Raw genomic sequence first — 19,309 nt, 5'->3', positions numbered from 1 at the left:
GTGAATGTGTTTTGAGTAAATCATCCTGCTGTAAATCATTTATCTTGTAAGGACACACTGTTTGTCCATGTCCATGAAGAGGCCATGCCTCTAGTTGAATGTGCTTTAACACCAATTGGGCAATTTGCATCAACGATCCAGATCACCGTCTTTGCTTGGAGATGGACATTCCTTTCGTGTGTCCTCCATAGCACACAAAGAGCTTGCCAGACAGTGTGAACTGGTGAGTGTGCTCAACATATGTGTGTAGCGCTCACACAGGGCATAACAAATGCAATGACTGTTCCCCATCCGAATTAAATGGAGGGAAAAAGGGTTGAAGGTGAACCACCTGCACTCTGATGGGCATGGTTAGAATCTTAGGCACTTAGCCTTTTCTGAGTTTGACAGTGGCTTTTGAAAGATCCGGCCCAAACTCCAGACATGAATTGTCGACTGACAGTGCATGCAAATCACTGACCCATCTTACTGAGGCCAGAGCCAGAAGTAATACAGTCTTAAAAGAAAGCACATGCAATTCAACAGAGTCCAGAGGCTCGAAGGGGGGCCCCATGAGCGCTTTTAGGACCAAAGCTAGGTCAGAACTACAGCCAGGCAAGGGGGATTCAGCTGCCTTGTTCCCCTAAGGAACTTTATGATTAAATCATGTTTGCTTATAGAGGTGCCGGCATCGGGTGCGTGATATGCAGATATAGTCGCCACATAAACTTTGAGCGTTGACGGAGTGAGCCCTGTGTCCAGTCGCTCTTGAAGAAATGTGAGAATTTCAGGTATGGGGTGGTTCACTGGGTCTTTGCCGTGTGAAAAGCACCAATTAGTGAACACATTGCATTTCAGTGCATAGAGGCGTCATGTAGACGGTGCTCTAGCCTGGAAAATGATGTTCATAACTGACTGAGTCAGTTCTGTTACGTTTAGCGTGCCCCGTTCAGGGGCCACACATGCAGGTTCCACAGCTGGGGCTGGGGATGCCAGATTGTGCCCTACGCTTGAGAGAAAAGATCCCTCCTCAGTGGTATTTCCCATGGAGGGCCATCTAAAATCATTATCATTTCTGGAAACCAGGACTGGTTGGGCCACTTCAACGCAACCAATAGAATCGTTTCCTTGTCCTCTCGGATTTTGCTTATGACAGAATGAAAGAGACACACGGGGGGAAATGCATATTTGTGTTTCACAGGCCATTTGTGGGCCATTGCGTCCACTCCTAGTAGAGCTTGGGACTTGGAGTACCAGAGGGGACAGTGGGCGCTCTCCGCAAGGCAAATAAATCGATCTCCGCTTTGCTGAATATTTCCCAAATCCTCAGGACAGTCTGAGGATGAAGTCTCCATTCACCTGGCATCGCACTTTGGTGTGACAATAGGTCTACACCGTAATTCAGAGAGCCTGGGACATATGTCGCTCGCAGGGAGAGGAGATGGCGCTCGCTCCACAGGAGGAGGTGGCGCGTCAGTCTCATCATTGGTAGGGAACGAATTCAGAACAGCGAGCTCTGCATTCCACTTCATAGGGCTGTGCCCTTCAGATGTGCTTTTGCTGCACGAGGAAGGGGTGTCATGAACCAGTGGTAACACCACTGACATGGTTGCTTCAGCAATTGCGTTTTTCATCTCATATTTGCTTTTTATGACACTATAGTTTTAGGGTTTAGGTTAGGGAGGTTGGTTGTGTTGTTTTAAAATTCGATAAGGTAATGAACCTTAAAGCTGATGTATGTAACTTTTTCTGTTTTAAAATACTGTAACAGTCAACATAAGATGTAATTATATAAATGAACTTAAAACAACATAAAACATAAATAAACAGACACACATGCAGCGTGGCCGCGTGCTTCTCTCTTTCACAAACTGGCGTCTCCGGCTCCCCCTTATCTCGCTCTCCCGCTGTTCCAGAACCGGCAGTGCTCCATCACGGGCTGTCTATGTGGGGGCGGGTCTATCTCTTTGTTTGACCAACGGCAGACAGGGGGTGTATTCAGAAATTTATTTTTGCAATTCCGTTTAGTGGTGCAATTGAATATGGAATCACATACACACAGCTTTAACAACCTCATCTGTTTTTCATTGTTAGGTTTAAGTTCAAGGTTTAGGATAGGGAGTTAGGTTTTGTTGATTTAAAACTTAGAGCATTAACATTAAAAACCTCATCTGCTTGGGAGAATGTTTAAAATTTAGCATTTTCGCTTTGAGCAAAATAAAGTGGGCATTTAACCTTAGAACTGCCGTGCTTGTTTGTTGACAAATTGTTCATAAGTCTATTCGTACATAAAAATCTCCCACTGAATTGAATATGACCATTTATGAATGTATTTGTATACAATTTACATACAAGAGTGTATTTACATACAATTCATGCAGAAATTTGTTCTTGCACCTTGAACGGACACAAAACTACACTCGAAAAAATATTTAAGCGTATTTTTAAGATTTAGGCATTTCAATTTTGTGAATAAATTCCATAAAATGTCATTGTGTAATGTTTAAATTAATTAAATTAATAAGACTCAAATTATTCAAATATATTAATAACAAATATGTCATCATTGAGGATACAGATTAAGCATTGTAATTCCCTTAAATGTTGAAAATGTGCATTTTGTTCCTGACAAAAATATTTAATTTTAAAAAGAGAGGTAGTTATTCCTGAAAATGCAGATTTGCTGTACACATACCCATTGACCACAAAAGTGCTGTCCTCCAATGAGTCTGTGACACAGCTGAATAAACTCTATGAGAGCAAGCAGATGATGATTGATGTGTTTTTTCCATTCTGTTAGACACCGGGCCACCTCACTGCCAGTCTCTCAGGAGAACACACACAAATTCTATCATAGTAGCACATAGAACACTGATGGGAGGCATTATAAAGACACATTCCTTTTCATAATTACAGTCATACACAATTACTATGTGCACCGAAATGGAAAAACAAGCACAAGATTTGCTCTTCATGATTTTTCTATTTTCCCTCTGTTTAAGTGTGAAAGGGAAGGGGGAAGTATCCTCAAGTTAGGGGCCGTGTGTCATTGGGGGCCAAGGTGAGAATAGTCATCTCAGTTCTGTAAATAGGCAGGGGCTGAAGAGAGAGGTGACTTCCATCATTTAAAATCTCACGCAGAGATGGTGTGTCATGGTACAAAGGTGGCTGGTTGCAACTTAAACAATAGGAGAACAGAAGGCCAAGTGCATATTGTAGCTCTCACTAATCTCTTCTGCTTGATTTTTCAGCTGGTGATTGAGCAACAAGAGAGCCGTCCCTTGCTGAGCCCTTCTATCGATGACTTCCTCTGTGAGACCAAATGTGATGGAGCTGCCCGCCCAGTAACCTCCAACACAGCAGGTACCCAAGATACTGAATTTCTCTAAAAAGTCTCTTTCTCCACTGTGTGTAGTGTGCTTCAACTTTACTTTAATTAAAATAATGCCACTGTGTATGAAAGAGAATCAGCATGGAACTGGCAATAGAACATTAGATATCTGAGACACCATTCGATAATATTAGAATTCTTTATGTTTAGTGCATTGCAATTTAAAAGTGGTTGGTCAAGATAACGATCAAATAACATTTTTCAAATCAGCAGTAAAATATGACCACGATGGTATCATAAATTGTGCTTCTTTAGTTGAAATCATGGGAAAAAAGACAATTTTTCACACTAGTCAGCTACAGCTAAAGTGCATATACTCTCAAGTAACAGACTGATCACTCTATGAATTGGGCAACAGGAGGTTAAAAGTTTATCTTCTGAAATCGATCTGTGCATCCCGAAATTCCAATCTCTGCCCCCAGTGGCCGAAGCTGGAACTGTTGTTGAGGTGAAATGATACAATACAGTCAACAGGAATGCATATTTTTTTAACTCTACTCCCTAACCACAACCCTAAACCTAACCATCAGTGGAGTAAAGGTGTAATTTTAGAGTGAAAATTCAACCTCTGGATTGCGCTCAGCATTGTTTATATAAACTCAATTACTTTCTGGTTTCCATGGGACCAGAACCCACGTCTGGGATATTGCTTGCGCAATGTCCTATCAGCGCCACAGAGAAAGGTGAACACGTTTGAATTGATGCAAAAAATATCTGATGGGGAATAGTGCCAGTGTCAGTAATTTCAAAGATGCTGCTTGTCAGTAATTCGGAAGAATGGGTTCGATTTCAGGGTACATGAGCATTCGGAAGCAGCATGTCGATTTACTGTGTGATCATGCAAATAAACAGACAGGCAGTGTCTCTACCAAAAAGGTGATTGGCTTTTTTAACTAAAACTGGACTTCCACTTCTACAGCAACCATATTTAGCATAACGATTCTCCCATTCCAATATGAGTGACCCGTATCAACCTATAATTCAACCCCCCACCCCCCCATACAGTTTCGCTTCTGATTAATAGACCAGATAGACACATTACTAAATGAGGAAGCTCATCAAGATATATGAGGGCTCTTACTGAAAGACAGATTCTATTACGGGAAGTACAATTTGAGCAGCTAAAACTTTATTTATTTCACCTGCATCCTGGCTTGCATATCACAAAGCAATCAAGACAACAACTCCCACTCCCCAGAGAGTATCTTCTTCACTTTCTGATTGTGCACACAGTTTGGAGAGCTCTTTCTTATTAGGGAAAACAGCATATTATAATTACTAACAGATTACATTTGGAGGATCTTTTGATTTGCTTGTAATAAAGCAGCAGTCTGTTAATTACTGTACAAACGCCTCTGAATGTAATGCTTACTGAGGTTCCGCAATCAAAATGTCACAAAGTGCTGATGTAGTTACACAGTATGAAAGATTTTCACTCTGTCAAACACATAGTAACAGTGCCAGTTATTGATCTACGCACATTTAAGAATGTAAGTGCCAGATTTGAAATCTGAAGCCAGAGAAGCAAATGCCAACTAAATGTTGCATTAAAGTTTATTGTTGGTGCCACTATATATGTTTGAATAATGAGAATAAACAATTGTTTATAAATATGACTATACACTTTTTATGCTTAGTGGAAATTTAACTAAATTCTTAAAATTCTTAAGACATTTAATGATTAGAAGAATGCCATGCTTTTTCTAGCAGAGTCTGTCTCCATCAGGAATTGAGCTGATTATAGAAATGGAAATTCAGGTCTTTAATGGGATCTGCTGTAATCTTTGAAAAGGAATACCTCTGAATTCAATTATTATTCTCTGGCAGATTCTCCAGTGTAAGCTCTTTGAAATGAGATTTTAGCAATACAAAATCACTGCTTGCTTTGCTTTCGTTTCAGCAGCCTTCAGACTATCATGTTATCAAGGCCACCTACATTGTTTCTTTAAGATGAGATTTAAAGCAAGACCGACCTATTTAACCACAGTAAATGTCTGTATCACATCTTAATTGAAGCATTTTTTTAAATATATACAAACAATAAGGTCATGAGGTTAACTACTTAAAGCTTCACAATCCTGAGTTCAACCATCTTCTTGATTACATAATATTTATGGAACAGGTTAATGCAATTCAATTTGGTTTGAATTAGGCTGACTGAAATATTCAGAAGGTTTTAGTGGATGTCATTGTGTTGGCAGGTTTTTGTAGTCCATGACCTGTCCAGCAATTTGCTTTGTATGGTTGGCAGAGACAAAATCACGTGTTGGTAACCTGGATTCAGTGCCCATGTTTGTGCTAGATTTCAGAAGGTGTACCATCAAGCCATTGAGGCTTGAATCATGCATTCACCCAATGTTGGCATCTGTACAGTACTGAACTGTACGTCCATCTGGTTATGAAGACCTCTGTTCTGCTAGACTGTAGTTTAACAGGAATGGGATAGAAGCTGTGGAAGGCAACAAAATTTCAGATATAGTGACATCTTTTTTGTTTGGTCATACAGTGGATCTAATTACCTCTCTGTTTATACATTTGGAGATTTGTTTTTTACCTTAGTAGATTCAGCTGGCAATGCATTATATAATGAGGATATGGTTTAGTGTGCTACAGACACACAGATGTGTGATTCCACATGTCTCCTATCATCTTGTCACTGAATTGCTTGTATTCACAGCATTCCTCTTTCATTCAGTTTGCTGGTGAAAAAATCAGTTCTGAATTTTTTGCTTTATTCAATGAGCAAAAATCATTATGCAAAAGTCTTTACCCATACAAATGAAATCTTTTTAAAGTGTCATGAGCCCCCCAGGACTTCTGTGAGACCTAATATAAATTCATTGTTATTTATTCTTATAAGGAAAGTTTCGGGTTTAATACAAGTTAAACTCTATTGACAGTGTTCGTGGAATAATATTTCATATTAATTAATTATTTATCAGAAAATAATTGATGAATGGACTGACCCGTCGATGGCCTTGGGGGACTGGACAGCCCCGTCAACAGCCACGGGGGACTGGAGAGGCTCGTTGATGGCCACAGGGAACTGGACAAGCTCGCCGACGGCCACGGGGGGCTGGACAGGATCGTCGAAGGTCACCGGGGGCTGGATAGGATCATCAAATGTCACCGGGGGCTGGACAAGATCGTCGAAGGTCACATGGGATTGGACATTCTCGTCGACAGCCACGGGCTATTGGACAAACTCGTCGACAGCCACTGGGAACTGGATGGACTCAATGAATACAGGGAGCTGGACAGGCTCGTCGATGGCCACAGGGAACAGGACAGGCTCATCAATGGCCTCAGGGAACTGGACAGACTCATTGACCACAGGGAACAGGATACGTTCGTCGATGGCCACAGGGAACAGGACAGGCTTGTCGACGGCCTCAGGCCCCACTGCCTCCTGGTGGTCAGCAGCGGGCTCCTCCGCCTACTGGCGGTTGGCCACAGGTTTGGGCATTGAGCACCATCTAGTCCTCCTCCTCTTCCAAGTGGCAGGAAGGCCAACCGTGGCTTCCACTGCCGGTAAGAGGGTATTGTTGTCCTCAGGCTGGGGTGAGAAGAGGAGGTCCCCAGAGGTCCAGGCTTAGATGATACCATCCCACTTGATAGCCAAATTGATGACCTCTGATAGACTCTCCCCCTCCTTCCCATATGGAACCCAGGACTTGATGGGTTTCACCAGACCCGCCATAAAGAGATCTATCAGGCAGGACTGACTGACCTCTAGGCCCAAGGACAACACCAGAAATTCACAATTCACCAGTGTATACCCTCTCACTGAAAGATCTCTCTGACGAAGTCCAAACAGCTCCTTAACCTGCACTCTACAGCACATAGGGGAACGGGGTTCAAAAGAAAATTCATGCCTGGTGGGTCCATAACTGGTTGGATCGTTATGTCAGGTGTGCAGGAAGGAGGACCCAGATGCAGGCATGAAATACTGAGTCTTTATTAACTGAAAAATAAAACAGAACAAAAACTCTCACGATGGAGAAAAACAGGAACATAAACAAAAATACAAGAACAGGACTAGAGGGTTTTAATGGACGCCATGCAAGAAGCAGACGTTTGAGTGACAAGCTCTGCGCACTTTGCTAAATTTTTTATTATTTTCATGTTATAATCTGGTGAAATTTGATATACCCAGTAACACATTTGAGGCAAAACATGGCAAAGAAGTCAAAATCCTCGGGCTCTGGAGACATTAAAAGACACTTACGTGTTCAGGATGAAAGCCCCGACAGGCCTACAGGCCGGGGACTCGATTTGGATGGCGCAGCGGGAGAGGTGATCCAGCATCAGTTGTCCAACATGTCGGTGATGTTGACGAAGGTTCTTGCTGACTTGGAGGATCTCGCTGTAATAATTACAAGAGTGACTGATGTTGAGAGACGAATCGATTGTCTGGAATCTTCGGAGAGGGAATTAACCACTAATCTGCCCACGACCAAAGTTGATTTGGAACATCTCCTTGAAAAGCTTGAAGATCTTGAGAATAGAAGCCACAGGAATAACGTTCGAATTGTTGGAATTCCTGAGCATGAGGAGGGCAGAGATATGGTGAAATTCCTAGATGAGCTTTTCCCGAGTCTGCTCGACATAACAGGCCACAAGCTGGAAATCAAGCAAGCTCACAGAGTTCCAGGTCACAGATTTGCTGAGGGAGATAGGCCCCGATCGATTCTGGCCAGATTTCTGAGATCATCCGATAAAGATCTTGTGTTGCGCCAGGCGAGGAGCAAAGGGAAGCTTTCTTGGAAGAACCATAATATTTTCTTGTTCCCGGACTTTGCGAGTTCGACGAGAGAGAAACGCGTTCGGTTCAAGGAATGTAAAAAACTCTTACATAAGCGAAAGATCACTTTTGCTTTGATGTTTCCGGCCAAACTGTGAATAGAAACGAAGGACGGTCGCAAAGTATTTACATGTCCCAATCAGGCAATGTCTTTTATTGAATCAGTGGGTGAGTAAACCATTGGGTGTTTCTCATGTGAGAGGTCGACTCGCTGTACTTACTCTGGCTTTTGAGGAAGCTGGGCGTCATTTTGGTTTCTTTTTTTTTTTTTTGCTTTGGCTCCGCTGAGCAGCTGTAGTTTTTTTGTGGATTAACACTTTTCCTTAAAGAAACTTTTGCATTGATGAAAGATTACTTTTGCATTGAAGTTCCCAGCCAGTTTGAGAGTGGACACTACGGATGACCGCAAAATATCTACATGCTCACACAAAGGATGTCTTTTATAAAGTTGACGGATTGTGTAAGTCATGGTATATACTTTTATGCGGCCTCCATGTGAATTGACTCGACCATCTGGGGAACCGGAATGCCGGTTTTGTTTCTTTTTGTATTGGTCCCGCCTAGCGGCTAGAGCTTGTTCTATTGAATAACACTCATTTGGAACAGCTGTGGATTAATCTGTTCGTTCTTCGTGCTTATTCCTCCTGCTGGCTGGAGTTTGATTTGTTGTGTATGTAGATCAGGTGGGGTTTATTCGGGGCCGTAGCTCTTCTGATAACATCAAGCATCTCATCAATATTATGTGGTCAGTGGCGAATGATCAATCTCCGGTCGCTACCATCTCACTTGATGCCGAAAAGGCATTTGATATGGTAGAATGGGATTATCTTTTTAAGATTTTGGAAATGTATACTTTTCAGGAATACTTTTATTGGTTGGATTAAGTTACTTTATAGACACCCTGTAGCAGCGGTACAAAAAAAATCACAGATTTGAGAAATCACAGATTTATTTACTCTGGATAGGCTGGGGTTGCCCTCTTTCCCCTTTATTGTTCTGTCATGCCCTGGAACCATTTGCAGCCGCGATAAGGGGGGAGGATGATTTTCCAGGGGTGGTGGCGGGAGGTGTGGCGCATAAGCTTCTGCTTTACGCAGATGATATTTTATTATTTGTCTCTGAACCTACTAGATCTATGCCTTGTCTCCACAGAATTATTAATTCCTTTTCCAAGTTCTCAGGATACAAAGTTAATTAGTCTAAATCCGAAGCTTTGGCTCTGACAGCGTACTGTCCAGTAACGGCTTTCCAGCCGGGCGCCTTCCAATGGCACAAACAGGGCATTAAGTATTTGGGGATTTTATTCCCAGCAAATCTGTCTGATTTAGTTAGTGTTAATTTTGACCCTTTAATAAAAAGATTTTCGAGCGATGTGGGTAGGTGGGCTTCATTACATTTATCGATGATTGGGAAGGTTAATATTATTAAAATGAATTGTATTCCAAAATTTAACTACCTGCTACAATCTCTCCCTGTAGATGTCCCCCTATCTTATTTCAAGCAATTTGATAGCATAGCGAAGTCCTTCATTTGGAATGGTAAACGTCCCAGATTGCATTTTAATAAGTTACATAGACCGATTGACAAAGGAGGGCTAGGCCTACCCAAGATTTTGTTTTATTACTATGCGTTCAGTCTCAGACATTTGGCTCATTGGTCACTTCCACCTGAGAGAGCCCCTCCCTGGTTTGTTATTGAACAGGCAGTTCTTGCCCCTATTTCGCCTTTACAAAGCATCTCTATCAAACTAATCGGAAAAGTTAAGTTACACCGTTATTTTACATTTACACTCGGTTTGGACTAAAGTGTCCAGATTGTTTAAATTGGACACTTATTTAAATGTTGCTTTGAGCATAAGGCAGAACCCAAGATTATGTAATGGCAAGTCCCCTTTCTGCTGGCCAGAGTGGATTGTGAGGGGGGTTACTACACTCGGTGACCTACATAAAAGTGGAGTGTTGAGATTGTTTGAAAACTTAGTCCAACATTTTGGGATCCGCAGACCTCAGTTTTATAGGTATTTACAATTGCGCCACCTGCTTTGTACTATTTTTGGGAGTAGCACACACACCCCTAAGGAGGCAGATGCTTTGGGAGAGGTGATTGTGGCTTTTGGAAAAGGTCATGAGGCATCAGTGTACTACTCCCTGTTAATTCAGAGTATGGGGGATGGACTTTAACTTCTATTAAGAGATTATGGGAGAAAGATTTGAATTTGGTATTGGAGGATGGAGTGTGGACTAAGATTCTGAAAAATGTCAAGTCTGCATCTAGAGATGCAAGGGTTCACCTTATGCAATTTAAGATTTTACAAAGATTTTATTGGACCCCCTCTAGATTATATAGGCTTGGTCTTAAAGACACACCCACCTGCTGGCGATGCCAATCAGAAGTTGGAGACACAACCCATGTTTTTTGGGGATCTGTTAAGATCCAAGATTTTTGATTAAATGTTCAGAATTATTTGCGTGACATTCTGGGCACTCAGATTTTACTTTGCCCCAGATTTGCATTTTGGGTGATGGGGAAGTTATAAATTCGGGGGACAAATATATAAAAAATTGGGTTCTGACTGGCGTGATGACTGGCAGACAAATTATTTTAAGGGGATGGAAGTCAGACGGAGCGCCACCATTTCCGGAGTGGTGTGCGGAGATGGGGAGGGTGGCGGCTTATGAGAAGATGATAGATGGAAGGCTGGGGCTGGAGGACTTATTTTTCAGGAAGTGGGGTAGGTATTCGGCAGTTTTGGAGGACTCTAGGGGAAGGGATGAGGAGGGAGACGTTTAGTTTAATTATGCATGTTTATTATATATTTTATTATTTATTTATTTATTTTTATTTATTTATTTTTTATTTTATTTTATTGTTTGTGTGTGTGTATTATTTTATGTGACCACAGGGGTGTTCTTTGGGGTAGGGTGGGGTTGGTGTTTGGGGAGGGATGTTAATGTTAAAAATTAAATGTTGATTCGGTGTGTAAATGTTGTGTTTTTCTCTGTTGTGTTTTTTTCTTTGAATCAACAAAAAATTTTAATTACAAAAAAAAAAAAGAAAAAGAAGTGAATTCTGATGAGAAATGACTCCTAAAAGCTTGCTGAGCTGAAAAAAAAGAAAAAGAAAAAGATTTTGGGCCTGTTAGACCTTTTCATGAAGTTTGCAGTTCTTTGTTGATTTTGAGATTTCTTCATTAAAATGACTTTTTATCTCATATAATGCATGAAAACATGTTATAATAATGCATTTAGATTTTTAATGCTTTATTTTGGAATGCATAGCGTGCTATGATTGAAATTAAAGAATAGTCATGTTTCCTTGAAAAAGAAGTGAATTCTGAAGAGAAATTACTCCTAAAATCTTGCTGAGCTGAAGATAAAAAAAAAAGATTTTGGGCCACTGAGAGCTTTATCATGAAGTTTGCACAGTTTTTATGTTGACATTGAGATTTCTTCATTAAAATGACTCTTAATCTCATATAAAAAAAGAACAGGACTAGAAAACATGACTGAACAGGGTTACTAACAAAACGTTCCAACACAGGACAGAGCACACAAGGGAACTATAAAGAGGGAGAAATCAAGAGGTAAAATAACCAGGCAGATAACAAGGCAAACGAAAGGGCGGGCTTATCATTGAGACAGACACAAATGCACAAGGTAATGAGAAAAACACAAACCCAAGTGCATTCACACAGCACAAGACAAAACACAAGTGTCTGGACTCAGCCACAGAGTGAATAAACTGAAACAAACTAAGTGACTGAATCCAGACACAATACACAAAACAGACAAAAAACACATACATGTCAGGATTCTGCCACAAAGGGGAAAAAACTAAAGGCAGAACCCTGACAGTATACCACACAGCCCTCTACACTGTGAGTAAATCAGTCTCATATGTGACCAAATTTTGTGCTTTGCGACTAAAATATGTCTGTTATTTGAGTTGTGTAGTGGTGAAGAAGAACTTGCGATCCTTTTACTGACAAAGAAGTTGGCGATTAAGCTGTATTCAGCCTCATCTTTTACCACGAGTTGTGTCTCTTGAGTGTGCACTCGTGTGCAATCTTATTTGGCTGCAGTGGGTCCTGAGGTGTTGTGATCACGCTGGCACCATCGCTTTAGCTGAGGCATGATATGCCATAATTACATTTACTTTGCATTGAACGACATCAACTCTGATTTAAACTTTTCCACTGACTGATTTCAAAGCATTCTCCATTTTAAAGTATGGCTAGAGACCAGTGTAAAGCACCTGTTGGATGTCTGTTAGAAGGTGAAAGTGTTGCAAAACTCAAGAGCTTGTAGATTTAAATTTGAGAACTTGTACAATAAATATTTGTACAAGCAAGTTAATACACATTATAAAAGTAAAAGTTTCCTTTTGCTTTGTTCAGTGTTTTGTGTATCCAAAGACGAGATCCACACACTCTTTTCATTTCATGTGTCTTTAGTCTTTTGATATCCTTTCTGTTATTTACAGTCAGTTGGTGATCAAAATGATAAAAAGAAACATTAATTCTATCATACATTGCACAGAGGGGAAAACAACCGTGCATCTTCCCTCTCATTAATGTCGTGTACTGCACTCATTCAACCATGAACATTTGCTTGCAGAGCTGCTGGTTCTCATAAAGAAACAGTGCCAATTTAAGTGTTGTTATACATATCAATGTAAACTCAATGCAAATAGCACAAGTACATAACAAACAAACAATTTACACAATGTAGTAATGTAGTAAGAGTAATAAATGTGTCCATAAGTCCATACATATTTAAAAGGCACAATCATACATTTTGAAATATTTTAACTTCAGAAAACACTGTAAATATTAAAGAATTTAACAAATAGGCTTGTGCCGCATCTATGCAAGGGTTTGGTAACATTTTTTATTTATTTATTTTTTGCATAGTAGTTTTGATATAGTAGCACTTAAATTATAATTTGTATATGCAATTATTAAATAATTGTTATATATGCAATTCTATTTTCATTATGAGGTTCCAACCTTATGAATATTTTGTTAAAAATGTGTATGAAATTTCAAACAGTGACAACAGCTTGTATCAATATTAGAAATCCAATTCCATGACATCATATAAATTGATAGAATGTGAAATTTGTACATTTGTACACAAGCTAAAATATTATTAAAAGGATCAAAAGTGAGATATGAAAATAAAATGTACAATCTTGCATACTATATTGCATGAAATCATATATATGAAAACTAGACAATAAACAGTATATGTGAATATGCCCCCTTCTCGGTTTGCTTAATCTCTTTTTCAGTTTTCAGTTGCATTACACTTACTTGTTGTTAAAAGTCTGGCAAGTAAAAACAAAATTTCCTAGCCAATGGCGATTCTTTCTCCAGCGTTTTCGTAGAGGGTTGGCTCATATATATGACATTGTTTCAAGTTTTGATTTTTAAACCAGAACAAAATGGCTAAAACAAATGTTAAAAAAATAACCACTTTACCCTTAACAATAAACATAATGAATGCTATAATTGTTTTCAATGATGTGCAACCTGTAAATATCTGTTAACATCTAAAAAAAAAAATTGGGGGGGGGGGTTCATGTCCCTTAAACCTAACCTAATCACAAATGCTACATTTCCTCCGAATACTTTAAACACATTTATCTTAAATCTTCATCCTCCGTAGCAGAACACGTTGTTCTATATACAGTGTTCTTGATACAGTATATTTGAAAGCAATATCACACTTGCAATGTCACTACATCAGCACAGCTGTGATTTTAATTCCTACTAAATCTATCATTTGTCTTTTATTTTTTATTTCTAGTGCTGTCCTCCTCTTTGGACCTGCTGGATCTGAGTGAGCCTGGTGAGAGAAGACACAGCAAAGACAGGAAGAGCCCACTTTCTTCTAAGGGCACACCGTACAGGAAGAATCCTGATGAAACAGAGCTGATCCAGGTGGACGTTGAACAGAGTATACCCTGTTCCCACACACCTGAAAAAGTTTCATTGGACCCAGGTATTATGTGACAGCTAAAAGGTCTGTCTGTAGGTCTGTTATGCCAAGAACTCTCGCAAATCCATTAAATGGAAGCAAATGGTAATACAGATGAAAATATGTTTCTTTATGTGATTGACACTTTCTGTAATGGACAGTACTTTGGTTCATTTTTTAACTGAGAAGAACATCATGGGTCTACATATCATTATATAGCAGGATTGCACTAGGATAAGAAGATAAGCAAAGTGCTTTAGATTGTCGTCTTTATAGACCCCATAAAAAATCTTGACAAGTGAATTTTCTATCCAGTATTGAAATATGAAATTCGGGTGGGACTTACTGTATCGAAGGGCTCGTCCTTTTTTTAAGTAGCCAGTAGGCTTTAGTTACATTACAACTATGTAACAAAGTTCGTAATGGGGTTGCAAGGAGGAAGCGGGAGATGGCGAATCCAACTGAAACTGTATTTATTTTATAACACAAAATTGGCTTTTCAGCACTTCACTCAATAATCACGCTTTTCAGCACACAGAGCTTAACACAATCTCGGGGTGTGTGGTAGCCTGCTCTCTCCCTCACTTGCATCCAGCTCACTCTTAAATCCGTCTCCAACTCTCACTGCAATGACAAACAGCTGTTAGAGACAATCATTGCCAGGTGATGATCCTTACCGTTCTCATCTCCTGATCTCACTCTCCATTCACAAGCCGGCGCTTAACCACACCCCCACCACCACAAACTATTAACTGTGATTTGCTATTTGCTAGTTGGTTGCAGGTGGTATTAGGGGGAGGAGAATTCTCATTCTAGAGAGCAATTGATTGGACAAACATATGTGTAGTACAAGATTAGTCATAATGTTTTTAGTCTGTTTTCCCAGAAGAGATTTAGAGTGAATTTATGTGTATATCTGCAAATATTTGGCTTCAAAGCTAATATACACAGACTTAAAGCCACAAAACAGCTATTTTAGTCTTTAATATGGGCATATGTGCTATACTGCAAATCCTTTAAACTTTGTTGTTGTTTGCGGTTTACTTGTTTATGATTATATATCTCTGCCAAACAACATGGCCTCATTTTCTTTGCAGTAGCAGTTTCATCTTCATTGGAGAAATGGGAAGAACTCAACCCCCATCCAGAGCGAAATGGTAGCAGAAAGTGGAAATTTGAGAGAAGACGTTCATCAAAGAATTCTGGGGAATTTGTGTGGTAAGCCGCAACTCCAACATAGTTTTGGGGGGAAAAATAGACTATTAAAATATGTAGATATACAAATATATACTGCAAGATTCAAGTATGAATAGAGGATATGAAGAAGTTCATACACCACTTTATATGACACAACCACAGGTCCATGGATTGCAAGACACTAGACACAGTCCCCAGGAACTCCCTGGAGGTAAATAATAAAGTAGAGGCAGAGGCTGCGCCAGTAACTCAAGTAAGTGCAATTCTAATCTACACCAAAGCATCATCGTTTTTTATGAATCATGAATCACTGACACAATCTCTACATGTGTCAGTGACTTTCACATGTTATTTCCCAAGTGTCTGACTCTTTGTAGCATTTTCAAACATTATTACTTGTCCATCCACTTGACCTGTGAATGGTATGTCTTTTAACCACATTGTGCACAATACATCCTGGAACATCCTGGGCTAACGTGTAGAATTCTTTATTTTCAGCTCAACAGGCAATTTGTTAGTGGAAGACATGTAAGCCTCTCTGTGCACTCTTTGTATGAATCGCTGAATGGTCTATGCATTTGCACCATGGCAACAGCATCACAACCAAATTCAATAATAATTAAAAAAAAAAACTGAACCATTTTGGCAATACATGAGCTACATTTGTGCCAGCTAATGTACTGATGTGCCTTCCTCACAGCAAGTCACATTTTGCAAGGATTTAAACATTTTCCTTCTTGTGTTGCAACAGGGTACAAATGTTACACGCTTCTACGTCATTGAAGCATGCAGGTCTGTGAGATTGCTTTCTATCATGATTAGATTACTAGCAAATTAATTATTCACAAGTCACGGGTCAGCATCAACACAGGATCCTATCAAATATTGCAGAGTATTGCTATTGGAAATTCCATATATAAGATAACACCAAATTTAATGTCTCCATCAGTGGACGCCTCCTTTATTTGTAACTTTGATTTGCTCATTTGGGTTACTGAACCTTTGCTGACAGTGATTGACAGCCAAAACAATCATACCTCAAATGTGAATATTGGCAGAGCTGTGTTTTTGTAATGTAAGTTGTAGGGCTGTCAATTAATGCAATTAATCATGCCCCCTCACCCATAAGTAAATTCCGGTAATAAAAGTATGTATTTTAGTATGTGTTTTTACGAGCCACGTCTGCAGGGGGCAGTCAGCGCGCCTCAACAAACCTCACAATTAGCGCAGCCAAAGAATGAGAGCCGGTCACACAGGATGCTTTCTTGACAGCTGGGTGAAGCACAGCAGAATACAAGGACCTCGAGAAATGATTTTCAAAGTTTCAACTACTTTTAACTTGACACAGCATCATAGAAAGGCAGCACTTATGATGCTGAAAACCAGTGAGATGCTCCAAAAGTGTCTAGCACAGATGCAATGCAAGAATGTGTCCTGTGAGAGCTCAATACAAAATGAATTGCTGTCAACTGTAGGTTTATGTTCAATGATATAGGAATAAAACAAACAATGTTATCTAATCAGTGCTTTACTTGTCTGTCAGAATAAGGCATATTAAAATCTGAATATCTGAATTATTACATTTATAATTATTTAAATTATTATGTATAATTTATATTGAATTATCTTTATTTGGGGGTCTTTCTCTGCAAGTAATGATATATGCGAATAATAGCGAATAATTTCATGAATTAATCTGCATGTCATGTAATTAATTCAAATAAAATTTTTAATCGATTGACAGTACGATGCTAACAAGTTGCTAAATAAGGACTACACTACCAAAAGCATGTGAGTTTCGACAAATCGGACAACTGTTGTAGTTCTTAAATAGCAACTTGATAGCAACTTACAGTATGATTTGAAAAAGTACAGAGGTTTCATAATTCATGTTTGAGGTATGAATTTATGTTGTAAAACAAAACTTGAAACTCTCTGTGAGTAATGTTTACCACAGATCTTTTTTTACTCATAAATTGAAAATTCCTCTTCTAAAAACCCAATGGAAATTCCAGAAGGAATCCATGACGAAATAGCCTTTCTGTTTGGCCTACAAATTAAGGTAATGACTTGACAAGTGTGAAGCATTAGCGCTTATTCCTGCTGTAATCTATTCATTTATTCGCCAAACCATACTATATTTTGTACTATATGGAGTTCAAAAAAATTGTCTGACCCATTTCAAAGATCTCATCTCATCTGTTAAAACTAGTCATGATGGGGCAATCCTTACACATGTGAACTGCATGGTTCTAAAAGATTGAGCTCAAATGGTCTTTCCACCATGAGAGGCTGTGAAAATGGAATGTGTAATGTTAAAGGCAATCGTCGACACGCTAACACAAGGTCTGATGGGGCACATGGAATATAATCATACAGGGCTACACAAGCACAATGATCAAAGTCCAATTGTTCTTTTTTAAGGCCCCTATTATAGCCTCCTGTATGAAATCTGTTTAACTTGGTAACCTTGGTAATTGATTAATATCCAATGAGGCAGGTGGAAAATACCTCATCATCTTCCTTTGATTCAGTTTGCCTGGAAGGCTTTATTATGCTGATAATTTAATTGTGAGAATGGAAGTTTTCCATTGATTGCTCAGCACTTGACACATAGAGTTACCTAAGAACAAGATACAAAGCTACAGACAGAGGGTGAATTTTAAAGGGTATCACTACTCATTAAAATGACATGCAGCTTTAGTTTTACAACCATGTAAAACATAGATAACAAAATATAAACTTGATAGTGTTTGCTTTAATGTCTAAGTGTGTAATTTCTGTGCAACTAGTGGCGGCAAATGGAATTGCAAAAATAACAACTGTTTTCAAACAGGTTCCCAGAACACTCACACTTCTGTAATTGGTTGTAAAAACAGATAATTCCGTCCTAAACTCATGCCATTGGTTGAGTAAATGCTGCTATGTTGGGATGCTCAAACAAACAGAGCAATGTTTTTATTGTGCCACAAAGCCAAAGTGTTTAAACTTTTCAGAGAAATCAACCTATTAATTGCTTACTTATAGCTGTCTCTGCATATCAAGCATTTTAACATAAAATATTACAAACTTCACCTTTAATGTCCTAGCCTATCAGCAAATGTAAACAGAAGGCCCAGATTCTTTATGGTATGCCCATATGTCGCACTTTAAATTGGAATAGAACTTCTCCAGATTATGATTTTATTACTTTGAGAAAACAAAACCATTGGGATCATGCTGTTGTGTTTTATTTTACAGTAAGCTTGATTTCTGTTGCTGGGTTGTGTACACATACAGCAATGCAATCAAAATAAATGGCCTTTCCGCATGTGAAGCATGTCTTCAGGTGTATATTGCTGAGAAGTGATGCATATCACAATTTATGCTGAGCAAAAGTCTCCTGCCATGCTATTTTCAGATTTGCATACAGAGAAAAAAATTTGAAAGGGCAAATCGCTGTGTATGACAAGCCAGTCCAGGGCCATTATATGTGTGTGAGAATGTTAGGTGTGGACAGCAGGACCTCGAAAGAGTGTGAAAGAAAGTGTGTGTGAAAGAGACACAAAGACAGACAGAGAGAGAGGGAGGGAGAAAGAAAGAAAACTAGAAGAGCCTGTGCTGCTATGCTGGCATTTCTCCTTGCCTCTGGCATTAGGGTTGGCAAGGGCAGGGCCTTTTCTCTTGTCAGAGAGACTGAGAGATGTCTGACTGCACTCTCACTGACTCTCTGTGCGTGTGTCTGACAGGGCCGTTTGAGCAAAGACCAAAGGTGGGGTAGCACACTACTGTCCAGAAACCAGTCTCTGGAGGAAGAGTTTGAGAGAGCCAAAGCAGCAGTAGAGGTAAACATCGTCTCTGTGTCATCACTCAACCACTGTCTCATTGTTTCCTCTTGCATTATTTTAAACATATTATTATGATTATTTAATGAATTTTTATAGCTGTTAATTTAACACATTAACCCAGTGCGATTAA

The 19,309-nt window shown here is 39.4% G+C and overlaps 1 protein-coding gene across 3 annotated transcripts in view; it reads left to right on the top strand.

Moving 5' to 3' along the window:
- LOC127448728 (PEX5-related protein-like) overlaps nucleotides 1-19,309 on the top strand; it is a 137,855-nt gene that overhangs the window by 87,243 nt on the left and 31,303 nt on the right. For all 3 annotated transcript variants that reach the window (XM_051711494.1, XM_051711492.1, XM_051711493.1), the window contains 6 exons: nucleotides 3,231-3,342; nucleotides 13,985-14,179; nucleotides 15,253-15,373; nucleotides 15,515-15,605; nucleotides 15,851-15,880; nucleotides 19,081-19,176. In XM_051711494.1, coding sequence (XP_051567454.1) covers nucleotides 3,231-3,342; nucleotides 13,985-14,179; nucleotides 15,253-15,373; nucleotides 15,515-15,605; nucleotides 15,851-15,880; nucleotides 19,081-19,176 — 645 coding nt within the window. The remainder of the gene's footprint in view (nucleotides 1-3,230; nucleotides 3,343-13,984; nucleotides 14,180-15,252; nucleotides 15,374-15,514; nucleotides 15,606-15,850; nucleotides 15,881-19,080; nucleotides 19,177-19,309) is intronic.

Source organism: Myxocyprinus asiaticus, chromosome 12, assembly GCF_019703515.2.
Source record: "Myxocyprinus asiaticus isolate MX2 ecotype Aquarium Trade chromosome 12, UBuf_Myxa_2, whole genome shotgun sequence".
NCBI lineage: Eukaryota > Metazoa > Chordata > Actinopteri > Cypriniformes > Catostomidae > Myxocyprinus > Myxocyprinus asiaticus.
The sequence above is the reverse complement of the archived record's forward strand: the minus strand, read 5'-3'. Positions and strand labels throughout refer to the sequence as shown.